Raw genomic sequence first — 19,562 nt, 5'->3', positions numbered from 1 at the left:
CTGATGATAAGATTCCGCCGGAGAGGGAGCTTGGGCCACCCGCAGTTTTCCCTCGGCTCCGAAACTTACTTATAGTTAGTACATGCAACTACGATCATTCTACCTCGTTTGTCACCGCTTGTATATGCAACAAAATATCTACGACAAGTGCCAAACAATGAAAATCTCGTCACTCCATTACATTGTTTTATCCAGGGCATATCCTGGTCTAAGGACGTCTCTCTCGGTCTTCGTCTAAGGGCGCAGACGCTGGGGGTCACGAGGGAACAACGAAGTCAACCGCACGTTAGGCAAGCCCAGGAAGAACATGACAATACGGTTCAGACCCAGACCACCACCGGCGTGGGGAGGACATCCCTGGCGGAAAGCAGCGAGGTAGTCCTCGAAGCCCTCCGACTTGGGGTCAAGACCCTTGGCAACCATGGACTCCTCCAGCTCCTTGATGTCGTGGATACGCTGAGCACCAGACATAATCTCCTCACCACGCATGAAGAAATCGTACGAGTTGGAGAAGCGAGGGTCCTGCGGGCAGGCCTTGGTGTAGAAAGGACGGACGGCCATGGGGAACTTGTCCAGCACGTAGAAGTCGGTGTCGTACTTGTCACGGATGATCTGGCCCAGCTGCTTCTCCATCGCCGTGGTGAAGTCGTTCTCGAAGCGTTCCTGCTCGGAAACATCCACACCAGCCTCCTTCAACAACGCAACACCGTCCATGTAGTTAAGACGCAGGGCCTTGCCATCCTTGGGCAGCTTGAAGTCACCAGCCTTGGGGTAGGACTTCTGGATGATAGCGATCTGGTCCTTGTAGCGCTCCTTGATCTCAGTGAGGATGAAGACGAGGAGGTCCTCGGCAAACTCCAAGACCTCGTGGTAGTGAGCGCGGAAAGTCTTCTCGAAATCGAGACCGGTGAACTATTTACAGTCAGTCTGATTCATATGTAACAAGGACGAACAAAAAGTACCTCGGTCAAGTGTCTGTGAGTGTTGCTGTCTTCGGCACGGAAAACGGGGGCAACCTCGAAGACGTTCTCCATATCACCGGCAATACACATCTGCTTGTACAATTGGGGGCTCTGAGCGAGGTATGCGTTTCTCTTGAAGTACTTGACCTCGAAGACGTTGCTACCACCCTCAGTAGCAGCACCCACCAACTTGGGGGTGAAGATCCACCGCGAGCCGCTCTTGATCATGTACTCGGTGAACAGCTGGGCCACACCGCTGGAGATCCAGGTGATAGCCTGGCTGGTCTCGGTCTGGAGATCGAGGACACGGTTGTCAAGGCGAGTCTTCAGGGTGACAATGGGAGCGCCGTCCGCATCGACCTGGGGTCCTTCCTCCGTCGTCTCCGGGGGCGGTCTCTCGGCATCCTTAACCTGCATGGGAAGCATCTGGGCGGCCTCGGAGATGATGTAGACCTTGCGAATGTGCACTTCGTGGTCGCTCAGGGTAGCGGAGGAAATCGAAACGGCGGGCTTCTTGACGATACCAGTCACCTGGACGATCGAGTTGACATTGAGACCGCCGGTGAACTTGATCATCTGTCTCGAGATGGGTTCCGCGGCCGCAATGACAGCCTGCAGCTTCTGACCCTGCTGTCTCAGCATCAGGAAGGCCAGCTTGGCGCTCTGCACACGGGCATTATCGACACGGGCCACCACCGTGATCTCCTTCTCGTAGTGCTCGTCGGTGATCTCGGAGAATCTCGTCGCGGGGAGGACATCTTCGGACTCGGGGAGGTTGCCGTAAAGGCCCTTCGCGGTGTCGTTAGCTTCGGCGGCGGCAGCCTGAGCCTTCTCCTGGGCAGCGCGCGCGGCGGCCTTCTCGGCCTTCGCCTTCTCCTTTGCGGCCTTCTTGGCGGCGCTCTTGCTGGCGCTCTTGGTGGGCTCCGCGCCCTCCGCGGGGGCGTCCGCGGCGGCGGCGGGGGTCTCCTCGGGCTTGGGGCGGGTGGGCAATTCGGAGTCGGCCATGATCACGGGTGTGGGCGCGATGAGGATGGGGTGAGGAGGGTGAAAAAGAAGCGATAGAACTAGATAAGAGCATCGAGCACGCAGAGCTCCAACTTTCTCTTTTGAGTCACCCCGCCCGACGGACCCCGCTGCCCTAAACCCTAGGAGGGGTGATCACCTGATGCGCGGTGAGATATCTATGTATGGCTTATGTAAGGTGTATAGCATAACTTAGTTCAATCAGGTAGATCAAGTATACCGCCAGAAACCAGCCTGTTAATTAAGCTCCCCTTTTACCTTACCAGCCCTTGTTCAATATCGCTGTATCATTCTTATCAAAAGAATTGAGCAATTTATATAGTTATCTAAAACGTGTGTCGCTAATCAGACCTGGTAGGTAGTAAAGAATTCTATAGATACAGAATATATGCAGCTCGCTAAGCATGTTCATGATAAACCCAAGCCAGCTCACTCTTTCTTCATGCCCGCCACTGGGAGCTCTTGATTCCCCACTCAACCGCTTTGCGAACGTTGTCGACGATGGTTGTAGGGGTCCATGTTGGTTCACCGCCACTGTAAACACCAGTTCGAACGAGGATGGAGTGCCACTTGCTACCATGTCCGCTGCGGTAGCTGTTGGCACCGCAAATATCCGACTCTGGGTTGTCACCAATCATGTAGACGTTTTTCAAGGGTGGCTGGACATTGGCGCCAAACATCCGCTCCCGGTTGCGCAACAATTGACGCTCCGCAAACTCGTATGTTCCTTGATAAGGTTTGCCAATGACGGTCTTCTTCAGCTTCACACCTTTGTCGGGACCTCCGGTCACTGCCGTCCAGATACCCTCCAAGGATTCGCGGAATCCGCCCTGGCCAAGACGAGGCAGGTGGTAACTCGCAGCCCACCAGAGGTCAGGATTCGAGAAGTAAAGGTGCGGCTGGCCATCCTGTAGGTAGCCATGGTTCGGAAGATCAGTCCGGCCGTTCTTCTCCGAGAGCGTTCCGATGACACCCTGCGAGGAGAGCAAGAGGTCGGTGATAATCTGCGCGTCCAGAGCCCAGTCACGCGGGTCGTTGAAGACAAAAATCGCATCGATCTTCAGGCCCTTCGAAGGGTCATTGGGATCTTTCGGGTTTGGCAAGGGCTTGGAGATCTTTTCGTAGTAGCCCTTAAACGACCGAAAGGGCCAGACGGCTGGATTTGCCATGTAGATGTCGCCAGGAGTTACCACGTTCTTGAAGCCATACTGATGTGCCACTTGGCGACAGCGGTCGCCTTCTCCTCCCACGACCAACACGCACTTGTTCTCCAATGGGCCTGGACCCTCCGTCCCATGCACCAGCTCTGCGAAGGGCGAATGACTCTGGACGATCAGTTCTGCGTCCAGGGGAATATTCAGCTTCTCACTAATCTCAGCCACTCGCTCCGTTTCGTGCTTTCCACCGCCGTTTGTCAACAGAAGGAACGGGATGTTCTGCTCCTTCAACAAAGCCAATGACTCAGCTGCTCCGGGGATGGGCTTGGAGGATCGTAGAAGGACGCCATCAATACTGACATTGAGTTAGCTCGTAATTCCCAGTTCTCAGCTCTCTATATCTTACTCGAATGCAAAGGCAAAGTCGGGAATGTTCGCTTGAGAGCTGACGGTCTGGATAGCCCGACGACCGGAGCCTGCAGTGATGCACGACCGGGTGGAAGCACGCTGAAGTAGCGCAAGGGACCGCCGGAAGGAGGTCGATTGCATGATGAATATGATTGCTGTGTCTGTTATATAGCAATTGACAGCAACTCGGGAGAAAAAACACGCTCAATGGTTGTGCACCTAATGAATCCGAACGAACAGGAGGAGCAGTGGAGGACAGGCGGAGAGCGAAGGCGGAGAGAATGCGGGAGATTCCCTTATCGCTCAGATGATATCATCAAATTTCTCTCCTCCGCAATTTCCGCTCTTCACCATCACTGCAAGCATAAACAAACATCGAATTTCACCCCTCTCTTTTGCATTTTCACAGAATCAATACATATACATATAGAGTCTACTATGGAAAGACCTTCCCTCACCCATCATGACCGCCTCTACGTCGCATGAGATTTATCTCCCCACGGAGATAGTCGTGCAGATTATGTCCTATGTCTCCAACACTTCAGATAAAGCAGATCGTCGACAAACAACCCTCTACGCATGCTGCCTCGTTTCGCGACAGTGGTACTCTGCCGCCATTCCACATCTCTATGAAAAACCTATATTGCGCTTCGGTCCCTCGTTCACCCAATTCACAGCCACCATCAGCCCTCCGCTCCATGTTGCGCGCAAAAACAAGTTGAAGCTCGGCTCATATGTGCGCCGACTCGATCTGAGCGGCCTCGTCCATCACAGCTCTCCCAGCCTAACAGCCAGACTCCTGGGCAAAGTCAAAGAGAATCTGGTCGTCTTCTCTGCACCGCGTGTATCATTTGCGTACGCTATCCCGCATCCTAAAACCCCATTTAATCTTTCTCACAAAACTAACTCACATCGCTACCAAACCAACAGAATCAACAGCCTCCCCGCCCTCTCCAAATGCACCAAACTGCAAAGCCTCGACCTCTCTCTCGTGGGCGACTCCTTCCCCTTCCTCGAATTCAAACGCGCCCTCAGCCACCTGACCAGACTCACAACGCTCCGCCTCCCGCGAACCCACCACCTCACCCCTCCGCCGGCATCCACCCCTCCCTCCACAGCCACATCCGCAATCCCCTGGCCGCCGCGCCTCCAGAACCTCCAGCTCACCGGCGACTTCAGTGCCAACCCGGCCCTAGCGCGCTACTTCAGCTGGCCGCCGGCGCTGACGAGCCTCATCCTGAAGAACTGCAAGGACCTCGACAACTCGCCGCTGACGACGCTCCTCCTCACCGACCCGGCCCTGCCCACCACCCTCCGCCGCCTCAAGATCGACCCCTCCAACAGCCTCTCGCTCACCTTCGTCAACCGCCTCCCGCTCACCCTGCCCGACCTCGACTACCTCAGCGTCCCCGGCGACACCCTCGACTTCACCTTCTTCGAGAACCTGGACGAGCGCGTGCAGCTCCTCCGCGAGCCCGTCGCCTGGCGCACGCTGGAGCTCGACCACCCGTGCTCCGAGGACACCGCCGCCAGTCTCATGTACTTCACGCCGGGGACGCTCGTGCACGCGCTGCAGCACGGGCTGGCCCATGTGCGGGCCGTGGGGATCTCCGAGGCGTGGGAGTTGAAGGGAGGGGAGGTCGAGGAGATCGATGCGGTGTTGCGCAGTCGGTTCTCCAAGAAATCCAAAAACCAGCAGCAGAGTGGCCAGATTAGTGCTGGGGGGATTCCGTCGCCACCTACATCTGTCGATGAGGATGAAGCGGTTGATGACGACGACGACGACGACGACGACGATGATATCGGTGTCTACTACCTTTAGAAGACAAAAGCCCACTCTCCCTCCTCTCGGAACATAAAGTCCAAGAACTTCCCCCCGGTACAATCCTCTTCAACACATGATATGTTCATCTTTCTCAAAACTCCATGACCCTGCACATGACGCTCGATACATGATTTCTGCAATATATACCCAAACCCCACACTACAACCCAAACACACCCAACACCACAAACAAACCTATTTTATACTACAAACCCAACCCAACAAACCCAACCCACCAACCAAGAACAAAACCCCCCCCAAAGAAAAGACGAAGAACCACAATCAAGAAAAACACCACACTTCCATCGAAACCTCCTTCATCACCCGCCGTTCATATCTTCTGTCAGCATTCGCTTACCCTCAAACTATTCGACCCTGGACCCCGCATTACATACACGTCACACAAACCAAAAGATTTCAGTTATAGTTACCATCGGAGAGAGTTTATAGTATAGCTGCGTATAGTATGTATGTATATTCATTGCTTCCAGAGCCTTGACTCTTCCGGCTTGCCCTACTTGTGAGGAAAGAAATTGAAAGGATATATACCTCGATCCTAAAGACATAACACTCGCTCAATTGTTCTAACCATGCCCAAGTAAACTACGGAATGAACTTGAGGACCGTCATTTGGCTGATGCTTTGCATCAGTGTACAGTGATGGAAACCCAGCGACTACTACTCTCAGATGGAAAATGAGCATGCGAATTGCGAAGCTAAGCCAAACGAGGACATCAGGCATGAAAAGGTAGACTCATAGAGAAGAGTTTAAGATTGATTGCTGTCAAAGAGAAAAAGAGGAACCAACAGCAACAACGGGCCCAAGCGTCGGGATCGGTACGCCTACGCATCACGAATTTTTATCGCATCTATAATCGACACCAGGGTTATAGAAGACGAAGGAAAGAAGAAAACATTCGGATCGATGGTGGAATATAAAGTAGAAAGGTTGGGGAGGAGAACAACAACGTAGGGAAAATGGAGAAAAGAGAAGACTTCGAAATCTCATAATGCAGCACTCGTCGCCAATTAGATGCGCGCCTTTTCAAGAACATGCCTCCATTATAAAAAGAATTTACACAACTGGCCACAGGCATTTAAGCAACGGACGCAATCACAGCGGGGGCAACGCCTTCTTCCTCCGCCCGAACGGTGATCTTGGTTGTTACTCCAGTCTTGCTGGAGAAAGCCATCTTGATTAGTGCAGCCACCCGGCCTCCGGTCACGGTCTTGCCGAAAAGTTTCAGGGTATGCGTGCTGTTGCTGAGCGCTACATCGGTGCCCTCCAAAGGCTGCAGTGAAAGGGTGGAGATAAGCTGTTCCGTAGCATCTGTCCCACAATTAGCATCTGGATGGCTCTGAGTCGACTGTCGGAAAGTATGTGCTTACCTGCAATGCCCTTCATGTTGCTGAGCTGAAGAGTCTCGCTGACCTCCTCTCCGTTGGCACCCGTCTGCTCCCATACGTGGTCGAAGCTGCCGGCGAAAGTAGGAATAACATAGTCGCTGCCCGTAAGGTCCAAGTCTTCGACCTGGTATTCGTCCTCGTATCCAGATTCCTCCGCCTCGCCAGTAGTGGGATCGATCTCTTTGCTGGTGAACTTGAGTGTGTTGGTGAAGGAAGTAACAGGGACACTGTGCTCGCCAGCAAGCTTCTTGAATGTAACATAGACAATACCAGGCTCGTTGGTAGCAAGCTTGGGGGCAGGAACAATGAATTCCTCTTCCAGAATGTCTTCCTCTTCTGGAACTGTGACCATGGTCACGTCCTCGAGGACAGTATCGGGGAGAGTGTTCTTGATATCGTATTGCAGAACAATATGCTCCTTGAAAACGTGCTTGACAGCGGTGACGACATACTCAGTCTCGCTTTCCGTAAGTTCAACGGGAGCAGAGGACTTGAGCAACGTGCCATACTCCTTGAGCTCGGGAATCTGCATGAGTTGCTCGGCGTATTTCTGGATGACAGCCACGGTAGCAGCCTCGGCCACTCCGTTGGCCTTGCTCTTCGGGGGTCCGGTGGTGGGTGCCTTGAGCGTGGGTGTCGCGCTGGTGAGCTTCTTCGTCCGCTCTTCGGCCAATGCCTGCTCTTGTGTGACAATTGGAATCGTGGAGACGTCAAAGGCCGCAGCAAATGTTTGCTTGTCATTCGACGTCACGTACATCACGAGTTGATGCTCGAATGTCGACAGGGAGTACATCGATTCTGCAATCATCAGCGCACAATTCGAACCTGACCGCGATGTGCCAGGCAAGACTTACCATTGCTGATGAACTGGGAAGCCTTCTCGTCCTCTTCGCTCATCAAACGCAAGTTGAGAGCGGCGCGATCACGCACTTCATCATCAACATCATCCAAACAGCGGGTGAGAAGAACGGAGACACTCGACTTGACCTCAGGATCCTTTTGGCCAACGCCAAACTTGGCCAAAGCGGTCACGGCGGCAGCCCGGACAATAGCATTCTCCAGAACGACGCGGTTGTAGATGTAGCGGATGTACTTGGTCGGGTGGGACGTCTTAGGACCTTCCACACCGAGTAGGTGCAGAACTCTGACGGACAGCTTAGTGAATTCACAGTCCTCGATGAACTCACAGAGATGCGCAAGAGCTAGCAGACTAATTAGCTTGAGTCACAGTTGCAAACATAAAGGGAAAGCTCACCGTCTTCCTTGCTTTCAGGGACGAACTTGATAAGGTCGAACATGCTCTCAACAACACTGCGCTTGAACTCATAACCACCCTCATCCCTCAAGATGCCGCTCAAGAACGCCAGCATACCGGCCTGCTTGCTAGGGAACTTCAAGCAAAGGGTGCGGATAGCCTCAACAATGGTAATCTTGAACTCGTCAGTTATATCAGCCATAAAACCGGAGATCTGCTTCATGAGACGGTCGACGCTAGCCTCATTGCCCGTCTTCAGGAGAGTAGTGATGGCGAAGGTGGCGATGGAGCGGTTGGAGTTCGAGATCAGCGACTCGATATCGGGGTTGCAGACGTTGACCACATGGGGCTTGAAGGAGGCGAAGTTGTGGAGAATGCGGATGGCCGCAAACTTGGTGATCGCGCGAGGCGAAGACAGGAACAGCTGCAGGACGTGAACCGCCTGGGAAGCTTCCGCGTCGGAGACATCGCGCATATCGCAAATAGCCTTGGCCGACTCGAAGTTCACCATTTCGTGCTTGTGTCGGAGCCAGCCATCAAGCATCTGCATCATCGGTTTCCGCAAGCCAGGGTCCTCTTCCGCCAACTTAGCCGCCAATCGCACCAGAAGAACCAGCGCAGCAGGGCTCTTGACCACCCCAGCCGCACCATACTGCTGTACCATCTTGACGAGCGCCATCCGGTCGTGGGAGCGCATCTGGTACAGGAGTCCGATTGCGTGGTACTGGGTCATGAAGTTCGACTGCGAAATGGCGTGGGACTGGGAGCTGCCGCCGAAACCAAGGAAACCGGTCGACTGCTTGCCGCCAGATGCTGCCTCCTGAGTCTCGCTCTGCCATCTGCGAACGACATCACGCGCGATAGGGAGGAGATGGTAGGATGAAACCAGGGCTGCGGAGGAAACCGACGGGGTCTTGTCAACGATGGCGGTCTTGATCAATCGCTCGATACCTTGCACGGTGGTGGCCTTTATAGGTTCGACAACGGTCAGCTACTTCTTTTCGTGATTCAGAGTATAGGGTCTGCGCCTACGTCGATAATGCGGCACAAGGCGCGGATGGCGTTCGCCCGGTAGAGAACATCACTGCCCACAGCCGTGTCCTTCATGATGATACTGGTCGACATGATCACATCCTCGGCGGTGTTTGCCAATTCCTTCAGGATCAAGTAGACCATTTGCCGGAGGGAGGGGTCCTTGTTCTGGAACAGCTTCGAAATGCCGAAGAACAGGGTGGTGGCCTCGTTCGTGGGGAACTGCTCCCCAGTGAACAGGAGGACCGCGATCTTGGTCAGGAGAGTGCGGCATGTTCGAGGAGATATCGGGGAGGAATTGAACAAGCGGGCTAATCCAGCACAAGTGGTGCGAGACAGTCGTCAGTAACGAAGATCAAGGGTGAATGCGACTGTTGCAGGAGTGTGTGACACAATGAGAGAGGACTGAAGAGGCTCACCATCTTGAAATACGGAGGTTCGGTCCAACTTGATCATGGTCTGGTCGGCGTCCTCGTCTTTCTTAACGTAACTCATGATGGCTGATGGGCTGCAGGGATTGCCGCAGCAGCAATGAGATTATAATGCGGTCTTCAAAGTAGCAAAGGGGGTAGCCCCGTAGGAGGTGAGGGTGGTTGATAGTGGGGGGGGGACGTGGAAGGATGGATCAATCAATGGTGGCTTTGAATAAGGGCGGGTTTCGTATGACGGTTCGGACGTTGTGCAGGCGGTGGATTAAGCACTATGGCGCCCTCATTATCCTTCCAAGGAGGAAAGAAGAGACAGAAAAGAAGAATTTGAAAAGAAAGCAATCAGCAAGTGGTGCCCGTCCCGAGGGAGAAGTCGCAAAGCAACAGGGACAATTGAGAGGGCAGATGGTGGAGGAGGAGGAGGAGGATGTTTTGGGGCCAGACTGGAAGCAGCAGTAGTAGTAGGAGTAGTAATAGTAGTACCCGTAAGTAACAGCCAGCAGCAGCCGCAGCAGCCAACAGCGGCAGCTCCTCCTCGTTCCTGCCCGGCGGCCAACACAATCTCCAGGTGGCCTTCCGCGTTTCTGTGGGTGGCTGAGCCACAGGGCGGTGTGGCTGCTGTCCCCCTTCAAGGCTGGGTGCAAACACTCCAAACATGCGGCATTGAGATATGCCCCTCCAACATATGTCATTTCATTTGTTGAATCGTGTCAACCTGTTCTTCAGATACATTGGAACGCAATATTCACAATGCAAGTCGAAGTCAATCCCAATGAGGATACCGAATGGTCAGCAGCTCTCCGACCACCACCTCCTCATCCGCATGGCTCACCCACCTCCGCAGGAATGATATCCTCCGCAAGCATGGCATCATCCCGGAGAAGCCCAAGGACCCCGAACCGTTGATCCAAGAGGCGCTGATCGAAGCGGAGCGCAAGGCGTATGAAAATAGACTCGAGGACAAGGATCTGGACGAGTTGGACGAGCTGGAGGACGAGGAAGACGAGGCATTTCTAGAACAATACCGGTACGGTGATCATGCGAGCAGCCCCCTGGTTGAGACCACTAACGTATACCACGAAACGACAGTCAAAAGCGACTAGCCGAGCTATCTACGCTGCAGCAAACGAGCGTCCACAACCAAGTCTACCCGCTCCAGAAGGTTGACTACGCCCGCGAGGTCACGGAGGCCTCGAACAGCTGCTTTGTCTTGGTCCATCTCAGCTCCTCGACCGGCGGCAACGTCGAGTCACAACGGTTGACGGAACTCTGGCGGACCCTGGCGGCCAAGTACGGAGATATCAAGTTCTGCGAGATCCGGGCCAACATGTGCATCGAGGGCTATCCCGAGCGCAACACGCCCACGATCCTGGTCTATCGGAACACCGAAATCAAGAGACAACTGGTGACCTTGCGGGACCTCAAGGGTCCGCGCACGACTGTTGAAGGTAAGAGAGGAGGTTTTACTACTGTCCTGATTGAGTTTTTTTTTCTTTCTTTCTATTCGCAGGCGCCCACTAACCGCGCGGGCGTACAGACATCGAGAGACTGCTCCTGGATTTAGGCGCTCTCAAGGAGAGTGACGTTCGCCTGAAGAAGCGATCGGACTCATCGGACGATGAACGTCCGGCTATGGCTAAGAATAAGTCCATTCGGCCCATGGTCCAGGACGATGATGACGATTGGGATTAGACGCTGCGTCGCGATACGCTTTCGTCACAAGCGAGATGGGCAGATTGTCGAAGTCGGCAACGATGCGGTCCACGAACAATTCGCACACTTGGCGGATGGATACATCCTTAGTTATCGAGGCGGCAGTCCTATTGATGAAATGGTCCAATGTAGCAACCATATCGCACGTCCGGAGCTGAGCTCGGGAGAATGGAAAGCTTTCAGCTTTGAGCGCTGGGCTCTTGCCGTCCTCGGACTACATTCAGCTTTCCTACCATGGAAATGCCGACCTGGCTCTTTAATCTCAAACTTGAGCTATGTCAAGACCAAGACGATGAGATGACTAAGAAGAAAGTTACCTTAAATAGAACCCTCAAATGCGGTCACTGACCATGATCTATAAGCAACATTGCAGACTGAAAAAGCTCATGGTAGGTGGACAGAATCAAGGCCTGTGTTTCCAATTGTAGTAAGAATGGCCTAAATTTCAACAAGTATGTATACTTCGCGAGTAATATGACCACGGCACCGTTGCGATACTCCGATGATCTCCTTTTCAACGCCAACGAAGGTCGAACAGATGAGGTCGCCCACGTCTTTTGAGAGCACGAACGCTGCCGACCAGTGCTCGTGTAAGTGTGTTAGTGATGCGTTCAACCGGACGTCCCATCATATACCAAGCAGAACGCCAAACTTATCATGAACATCCAGAAATCAAACTCGCAAGTAGATGGGTGTTTGAAGAAAAATGAGCGAGAGAGAAAAAGAAGTCTACGCTAGAAAAAACAGGGATATCATATCAACTCGTCACTGCATGCGGCAGAGCTCTCCTCGATGGCCTTGCGCACCTCACTCTCGCGGAAGGCCGGGCCCGTGCCGTCACACTGCGCCGCGCCCTTGAGCCGTTGGTAGACGTCTGCGATGTTCAGCGACCCTCGCTTGAAAAGCTCATGTTCTTGGATATATTCCCAAGTGGCTCCGGCATCCAGGAGCCGCTCACCTGTGACCTGACAGGTGGTCACTCTGTGGCGCGGCGGAAGCTCGCCCGTGGAGTCGGAGCCCGGGTTGAAATCGGTGGGTGAATATTGCAGTGGTCCAGTCGTCGTCGGTTCCGAGCCCATAGATTGCTGGTTAGGCGGCCGGAACGAGCCGGACGTCGCCTTGAGGATCTCATTTTCCGTGGTGAATCTGGCCAGCTCGCGCTTGAGTCGCTCGTTGTCCGCCATCAGGGTGTTAGATTCCTGCTCTAGATTGTTGACTTTCTCCTCAAGCTCGCGCACATGCCGTTCCTTGCGTTCGCGAAATGCGCGCTGACTATCAAACAGCAAACCATCAGTCAGCGGGCAAAGCTCCCTCGAAATGGAAACACCCCGCAAGGCAACCAAAGCCCAACGAAAGAGGAATTCACATACGCAGCTCTATTCTGTGCCTTCCGCTTAGACTGTGCTGGTGTCACGCTATCCTTCTCCTCGCTGCTACTTCGGCCCGGGTTGAAGTCGACAGGAAGATCATCGGCCTCCAGGGAAGCCCGGTCGAAGTGGGGGTTGGCGACATCGCTGCTGGACACCGATTGCTTGGTCAGGGATTCGGGCGGCGAATGCGGGGGAGGGACAAAAGAAGAAATGCCATGAGCATCCGTAAAGCGTAAATTCGGATCGAAGGGCTGGTAATTATGTGATCCCTGAGGAAGATAACTCGTTTTAGGTCACAGCGTCTCAAAAGGTGTACGGGGGGCAGAGGCTGCGAACAAGATGAGGAAAAGTGCCCTGGGCATCTTCAGCACGAGGCACCTGGTCCGGGGTGGGTAGCCCGTGTAGGTTGTATAGTGGATAAGGCTGCTGCTGCGAGTTGGGAGTAGAATAGAAGGAATAATCCATCTCTCCTGCAGTTGAATCCGTCGGGATTCTTGTCTTGTGATTGCTGATAAATGCTGATCAATAATTGAGTATCCGACGGGACAGGAAAGGCTGACGCCAAGAATGATCGAGAGGGGAGTCGGGATAAGAGATGGAACGGAGATGGTGGATGAATCGATGAAGAAAGAACGGGGTCTGGTCCACGGGGACACCCACGGAGGGGGGCTTACCTATTCCAGTTGAGTATTACCTTACCTAAGACAGTCTAGACTGGATAGGGGGGCAGGACCCTCAAATGCCACCAAACCAATTGAAGGAAAGGTTTGGTTGAAGCCTGGAGGAGACTTTGAGGGGCGGCTCAGCTCAGAGGCCCGAGGGCCGATCAACCAACCCCCCCCCCCCCCCCGGGCTGCCATTGGGGGCTGCCATTGGTTTGATCGGGCCACCGCCATGGCCACCCGGCATCGTCCACCTATCTGGCACAATATAACAACTTCAATTACAACATGAGGGACCGGGAACCCGACGAATACGACGATTCTACAGAAGGGATACCAATTGCTCAAGAATAACAATCTGTGGGATTCGAGGATTAGGGGCGAGGCTGGAGCTACCGACGTGACCCGAGCATGCGAATGCCCGAACATGGCCAAGTCCGTCCGCAACGTGCAGCAGCCCTCCTCCAACTGTCCCTGGTGATATGTGATGTGATTGAGTGAGGTTTAGATAGAACGCAGAGCAACATGAAACATCATCAGTGAAACAACGTGAATCGACGCAGAAACCACCCCGGAAGCGACCCTAACCATTTTCCGTCGCCGAATACCCATATGCCGAGACATGCCACTCCCCTGGCTGTCCGAAGCTCTGTATGCTGACTCTAGTCCGCCGTCAAGTCTAAGACCCTCACTGCATGACCGAAAAAAACATAGCACGAAAGCGGGAGGACCACCAAAGAAACAGCCATCTTCTTCACCTTGCACATACCCTTCCCCTGAACTTTCACGTCCCCACTGATGCGTCAATAACAACATTATGACAGTCTGAGAACACAAAGAAATAAAATCACGGATGACAAAAAGCACGCAATCGATATAGAAGGGGCACTGTAAGGCAGAACAGTCCGAGAGGCCGGAAGAGATTGTCGGGCAACAGCGGCTAGTCTCGGATACAATTTGTTGTGCTTGAAAACAGGTTGTTTCGTTCTTGCAATCTCCTTCGGTCAAGCCATCCCGGTCACTGGATGTAGTCTTCACAAGCTGAACGATGATCGGAGGAGTAACCATGAGGACCGAGATGGTGAGACGTAAAATAGCCGCAATTAGAACGTTTTCAGTCTGCCATCCAGGCCCTTCCATCAATGAGTTGTATCTCGTTCTTCGAACGCGAAGAACAGCACTATTTTCACGGAAGGGCCTGAGACAGCCGATCAACAAAACGTGACGGATCGAAACGGCGAACCGGAAGACGATCTTGAACGGGTAACGGGCCAACAGAGAATGCAGTAAGGAAAGTAGTAAAGAAAGATTGGTAAAAGGGAACACCCCCTGGCGAATAAGTCCGAAAGGTTGACTGCAGGCTGCAAAAGGTCACCAGTATCGTCGATAAGCCTGGGCTCCTCAGGATAGATATAGAACAGTGTCAACACGCAGGAAGCTGAACGGAATCCCGAGAGAAAAGATCAAGCTACACTGCTAGGTCGCACAGATCAGTACCACTGAGCACCGTACCCATCGTCCTGCTTCGTACGGCTACGGGCGGCAAAAGCACCTGAAGCAGCAACCCTTGAAGCAGAACGCAGCCTAACGCCGAAGACTATGAGATTAGTCAGATTCCAGAATTCAAGTCGACCTCTACGTGCAGGGTCATAGCAAAGAACCAAACGCAGAGGAAAGGGGTTCCCTACACGGAACCTAGGTTTCAGATACTCACATCCTGTCACTCCCTCCGACAGCACGGTTGGTGTCCGGGGTGTTGTCAAGAGTTCCACGTTCGATGACCTTGCGGCGCTGGCTGGAGATAGCACCGGGCTTGGCGGCAGCACCCGGAGTACCCATGGGTGCAGCAGCAGCAACACCCTGGCGGCGCTGCTGCTCCTCGGCCTCCTTGTCCTTCTTGTTGGCGTCCACGATCATGGCGGCATTCTTCTGATACTTGTAAACGGTCCAATCGAAGACGTAGTCATACTGGAAGGACTCGCGAACGAAAAGGTCGCGGAAGATCTTGCGGAGGTATGAGTAATCCGGCTTGTCATCGAAACGCAGGGAACGAGTGTAGTTGAGGTAGATGGAGAACTCGTTGGGGAAACCACGGCACAGAACCTCGGTAGGGGTAGTCATCTTCTTCTCCATGATACGGTCGTACTTCTGCTTCTTGGTAGCAGCCTTCAGGCCCTGCCAGGGCAGAGTACCACGGCAGAAGTAGAGCATGACGTAGCCGAGAGACTCCATGTCATCACGGCGGGACTGCTCGACACCCAAGTGAGTGTTGATACTGGCGTAACGAGCAGTTCCGGTGAGGTTCTTGTTCTCGCGGTAGGGAATGTGGAAGTGAGTCTTCGGGTCGCGGTATTTCTTGGCCAGACCAAAATCGATCACGTTGACCTGGTTGCCACGCTTGCCGATACCCATGAGGAAGTTGTCGGGCTTGATATCACGGTGGATGAAAGACTTGGCGTGGATGTACTCGATACGAGAGATGAGCTGATCAGCGAGAAGGAGCACCGTCTTCAGCGAGAACTTGCGGTTGCAGAAGTTGAAAAGGTCCTCCAGACTAGGACCGAGCAGGTCGATGACCATAGCATTGTAGTCACACTCGGTACCGAACCAACGCACGAAAGGAATACCGACACCACCGGCCAGAGACTTGTAGACACGGGCCTCGTATTCGAGCTGGGGGTGCTTGGCCTTGACACTTTCGAGCTTGATAGCGATCTCCTCGCCGGAAATGATGTTGGTGCCTGGAAGACAGTCAGTGCCATTTTCTCGAGGAAATATTTGATCCTGGATCGATCACATACCAAGGTAGATATCACCGAAACTACCGCTGCCGATCTTGCGGCCAATGCGGTATTTGTTACCGACACGCAGATCCTTGATGTGCCGTTAGCGAAGGCATACTGGGTGGAGGCGTGCGGAGATTACTCACCATGGTCGTCATTCTGATCAAGTGTAGTCACAGCAACCGGCTGTGATCGATCTCTTGACGAACTGTGCTAGGAAAACTCAACAATTAGCCACAGCCCGGTCGAAGCAGGAGAACAAAGGCAGTTGATAACGTTGCAGATAAGACAACAGACACAATTGAATACTAGTATGAAAGGAAGGAATGGAATGTGTTGTAAAGGATGTTCAACCAAACACAGCATGCAGATGGGCGCTTAGATAGTGAATAGGACGGACGTGGAGCAGGCAAATGGGGTGGGGAAGGCTGACAACGGCCCCAAACAAAGAAGCAGTAACAACGCAGACGTGACACGATGAGGATAGTATCTGGGGAGGACGAATGAAGGCTTACCAGGTATAGATCAGATATCTTACAAAAGTAAGATGGGATGAGGGAGGGAGGTGGATGATTGAGGGGAAGCCGACCGTGAGAATCCGAGCGGATAGGCGAAAAAAGGCGGAGAGGGAGGGAAGAGAAAGGGGAGCTGAGGTGATGGGCCTTTTCGAACGGGCGAACACGGGAACGGGTCGACGTGGACGTGGACGGAAAAAGAAAGAGAGCAACGAGACGAGACGGACAACGACGCTACGACGAAGATAGAGGAGAAAACACGAAGGAAATGAAGGCAGCGATATCAGCCAATATTCATTCAAGGACCAAGCCTTGACAAGGGAAAGGTGGTATGAGGAAGAAGAGGAGGAGGAGGAGGAGGAAAGAGGAGAGGCGAAGGGAAGGAGGAGAGGAGGTGGTGGGTGGGTGGGAAGAGGAAAATGAAAGCAGGTCAAATCGAGTAGAGGAGGGGGGGAGGCGGGTAAGAGAGAGTACAGTAAGAGAGAGAGGGAATTGAGTGATAAGTTTAGCACCAAGCAGAGACAAGACCCCAAGCAAATGCAGTGGTTGGTTGCGTTGGGTTGGCCCCGGTCTGGCTCTGACTTCACGTTTGGGTGAATACGCAAAGATACGAGGTGGTAATTTTGGGTAAATAAAAAGTACCCCAGTATACGAGTACATAGTAGCTCCAGTATATAGGTATATAGTCATCAGACCTTGTGCTTGAGGACAAGACATCTATAGTCAACTAGCCTGTGGTAGTGAATGGAAAACACTCCGAACACAAGGCAAATTCAATCACCATTGAAGTCTACGACTAGGTCTCCCAGTTGCAGCGTGGCTGAGAGGAGGAGTCGGTGAAGAACAAATTGCACATCTCCCGTCGGGTCTGTCAACGGGTGGCCAACTTCTGACAGTCATCAATTCTTGCCCTTCGAGCCTGGTGGCAGTCGCGACCCAATTGCCCTTCAATCGAAACTAGGAAAGCAGGCAGAAGAGGCGGGCAAGTAGGCTGACAGTTCGACAAGATTTAGGTCTTGACGCCTCCTAACTGTCTCATGCAGGGGGAAGTTGTTTGGTCCTCGATAGAGGAATGACTATACACATGGAGGGATTTCAAGCAAGCCATCTCCAGGGTGATGTGACTTTTGGGGGATGCCTCAGACCCAAGGGACTAACGTAAAAAAAAAAAAGAAAAAAAAAAAGAAAAAAAAATCCTAACAACAAATCTGCATTAATCTTCTAGAATGTCATTTAGCTCAGTGGCGAGAAGTCAATCAGTCCATCGATCATCAATCATCCAGTCGGTAACGTAAGGTTGTGCCGGTTGTGGCGGATAAACCGTACGTCTTGTATTTTCCGTCCGTCGCCGCCGCGCGCCTTCCCCGCGGTTTGAAGGAAGGAAGGAAATACCTCATCATTATTACTAGTACTCCATACTATGTAAATACTTGGTCGATGATCTAACCACCTGCTCTTCCCCAAAGTACACGCCCACCGTCAACATCTACAATCAGTCAAGATACGGTTGCCTTTTGTCCAGATAATTTGGCCGCAACCAGCACTGTACAGTACACTAGGTACGTCTCCGTCCGTACACCGCGAACCCATACTAAAACCAAGCAGGGCAGCCCTGTCCTACCAATCCACCCACTGCACCTCACTTAAAAGCTCTTACACCCGGCCCTCCTTCAGGTAGCAACCTGGCGACTAAAACCAAGGCTATGTATGCTCAGCACAGAATTTAATTACCTCAACCCCGAACAACATCATCATCATCATCATCATCATCATCATCATCATCGCCATCAGTCCAGTCCCTTTCATTCCCACAAATAGAACCCCGGGCGGTGACCCATCAACCTGGCAGATGACCTCGTACACTGCAGTCCACGGGTATCTTACGGTACCAAGTTAGATGTAATAATTAAAATTACCGCCCTCGTTTTGGGCAGAAACACCCACCCACAGGCCATGACATACCTAAGTAGTACGGTACACACACGCGCGCGCCTTATCGGTGACAATCAGATCAATCAATCAATTGACAGGCTGGCTGGGTCTAGGTAGCTTTGGGATGATCGAGACTTTTTCTTTTTTTGCACTCATGCCTTGCCCACAACCCACACCCACCCACCCACCCGCCCACTCCTCACGCACCCCCCACACACCCTTGTTTTTTGGGTTTCCAGGTACGGATACAGATGGAGAAAAACGAGCCGGGGGGGGGGGAGGGGGGGTGATAGATCACAAACTATCGATCGTGAGGGTTCTACTGAGGAAGTATAGTCTTTACAGTACAGTAATCAAAAAGATGATCGATCACACACAGATCGATTTGCCAGGTAGATAGATACATTAACCCAACCAAAATATGAACTATCGCAAAAAGCTGGCTGGCTTCAACCCCTGCTGGAGTTAAGGTTGTTTCTACCGTACTACGTACACATACTCACGACTGCGTATCCGTAGGTGGATCTTGATTTTTCTTTTTTTGGGGGGGGGGATTGAATCGAATAGGCCTAACAGGTTAACCCAATGCGTTGGTTTACCACGAGTCAATTCCCTCAACAAGCAAATCATACTTCAGACGAAAACACTGGAGGTGCATATAACGCTGGCAACCAAGTCCTCCATACTTATTTAACCTATGACAGTCAGTAGTAGTAGTAGCAGTAGCAATTGGGTCGCGGCTCTTTCGGCTGGTTTGCCAGTACTTTAGTTACTTACCTCCAGCGGCTGTATATATACAGGGCCGAGCACGGGACACAGCCAGACAGCCAGGTCACGGCTACAGATCTCGTCATCTGTTGTGTGGACAAACAATACGTACCCGTACTCCTCCCACAACTGTATATCTACTCACCACACTTACAACCGACTATATGATTTTTTCATTTTGGTCACATTGACACCAAGTAGCCAAGACATTCTATACCAAGTCCGAAGACCTTCCGTGGTGAAAGATAAATCATACAACACCAACTTATAAAGCTGATGACACTTACAGAGCCGACCAATGTCGAGCTGACACTATACCTTCG

The 19,562-nt window shown here is 52.7% G+C and overlaps 8 protein-coding genes across 8 annotated transcripts; 2 read left to right on the top strand and 6 right to left on the bottom strand.

Moving 5' to 3' along the window:
- Positions 1-110: 110 nt before the first annotated feature.
- Positions 111-1,988, bottom strand: dps1 (putative aspartyl-tRNA synthetase Dps1). Its single transcript, XM_025648468.1, has 2 exons — positions 963-1,988; positions 111-912 (listed from the first exon to the last, which is right to left on the bottom strand). The coding sequence occupies exons 1-2, from the start codon at positions 1,965-1,967 to the stop codon at positions 235-237; spliced, it is 1,683 nt and encodes a 560-aa protein (XP_025497918.1). The 5' UTR covers positions 1,968-1,988; the 3' UTR covers positions 111-234.
- Positions 1,989-2,294: 306 nt separating this feature from the next.
- Positions 2,295-3,801, bottom strand: BO66DRAFT_396441 (putative HAD superfamily hydrolase). Its single transcript, XM_025648467.1, has 2 exons — positions 3,549-3,801; positions 2,295-3,497 (listed from the first exon to the last, which is right to left on the bottom strand). The coding sequence occupies exons 1-2, from the start codon at positions 3,689-3,691 to the stop codon at positions 2,426-2,428; spliced, it is 1,215 nt and encodes a 404-aa protein (XP_025497917.1). The 5' UTR covers positions 3,692-3,801; the 3' UTR covers positions 2,295-2,425.
- A 212-nt stretch (positions 3,802-4,013) lies between these two features.
- BO66DRAFT_337116 (F-box domain protein) lies at positions 4,014-5,372 on the top strand (the record flags this gene model as incomplete). The annotated part of the gene is made up of 2 exons (XM_025644316.1): positions 4,014-4,405; positions 4,481-5,372. 2 exons carry the CDS (start codon positions 4,014-4,016, stop codon positions 5,370-5,372), a joined length of 1,284 nt encoding a protein of 427 aa, XP_025497916.1.
- Positions 5,373-6,096: 724 nt separating this feature from the next.
- BO66DRAFT_476060 (coatomer subunit gamma) lies at positions 6,097-9,906 on the bottom strand. Its single transcript, XM_025653297.1, has 6 exons — positions 9,488-9,906; positions 9,069-9,379; positions 8,037-9,003; positions 7,636-7,983; positions 6,764-7,579; positions 6,097-6,704 (listed from the first exon to the last, which is right to left on the bottom strand). The coding sequence occupies exons 1-6, from the start codon at positions 9,561-9,563 to the stop codon at positions 6,472-6,474; spliced, it is 2,751 nt and encodes a 916-aa protein (XP_025497915.1). The 5' UTR covers positions 9,564-9,906; the 3' UTR covers positions 6,097-6,471.
- Positions 9,907-10,246: 340 nt separating this feature from the next.
- BO66DRAFT_386182 (phosducin family protein) lies at positions 10,247-11,558 on the top strand (the record flags this gene model as incomplete). Its single annotated transcript, XM_025646171.1, has 4 exons — positions 10,247-10,284; positions 10,341-10,523; positions 10,586-10,944; positions 11,034-11,558. 4 exons carry the CDS (start codon positions 10,247-10,249, stop codon positions 11,186-11,188), a joined length of 735 nt encoding a protein of 244 aa, XP_025497914.1. The 3' UTR covers positions 11,189-11,558.
- A 28-nt stretch (positions 11,559-11,586) lies between these two features.
- Positions 11,587-13,044, bottom strand: rsmA (putative bZIP transcription factor (Fcr3); the record flags this gene model as incomplete). The annotated part of the gene is made up of 3 exons (XM_025652493.1): positions 11,587-12,481; positions 12,580-12,848; positions 12,958-13,044. The coding sequence occupies 3 exons, from the start codon at positions 13,042-13,044 to the stop codon at positions 11,962-11,964; spliced, it is 876 nt and encodes a 291-aa protein (XP_025497913.1). The 3' UTR covers positions 11,587-11,961.
- Positions 13,045-13,695: 651 nt separating this feature from the next.
- BO66DRAFT_247810 (uncharacterized protein) lies at positions 13,696-14,666 on the bottom strand. Its single transcript, XM_025642921.1, has one exon. It carries the CDS (start codon positions 14,379-14,381, stop codon positions 13,746-13,748), a length of 636 nt encoding a protein of 211 aa, XP_025497912.1. The 5' UTR covers positions 14,382-14,666; the 3' UTR covers positions 13,696-13,745.
- On the bottom strand, positions 14,667-16,536 carry BO66DRAFT_247852 (casein kinase 1 family protein). Its single transcript, XM_025642922.1, has 3 exons — positions 16,171-16,536; positions 16,043-16,115; positions 14,667-15,982 (listed from the first exon to the last, which is right to left on the bottom strand). Exons 1-3 carry the CDS (start codon positions 16,180-16,182, stop codon positions 14,952-14,954), a joined length of 1,116 nt encoding a protein of 371 aa, XP_025497911.1. The 5' UTR covers positions 16,183-16,536; the 3' UTR covers positions 14,667-14,951.
- Between the last annotated feature and the right edge of the window lie 3,026 nt (positions 16,537-19,562).

This window comes from Aspergillus aculeatinus, assembly GCF_003184765.1.
Source record: "Aspergillus aculeatinus CBS 121060 unplaced genomic scaffold BO66scaffold_89, whole genome shotgun sequence".
Taxonomy (NCBI): domain Eukaryota; kingdom Fungi; phylum Ascomycota; class Eurotiomycetes; order Eurotiales; family Aspergillaceae; genus Aspergillus; species Aspergillus aculeatinus.
The sequence above is the reverse complement of the archived record's forward strand: the minus strand, read 5'-3'. Positions and strand labels throughout refer to the sequence as shown.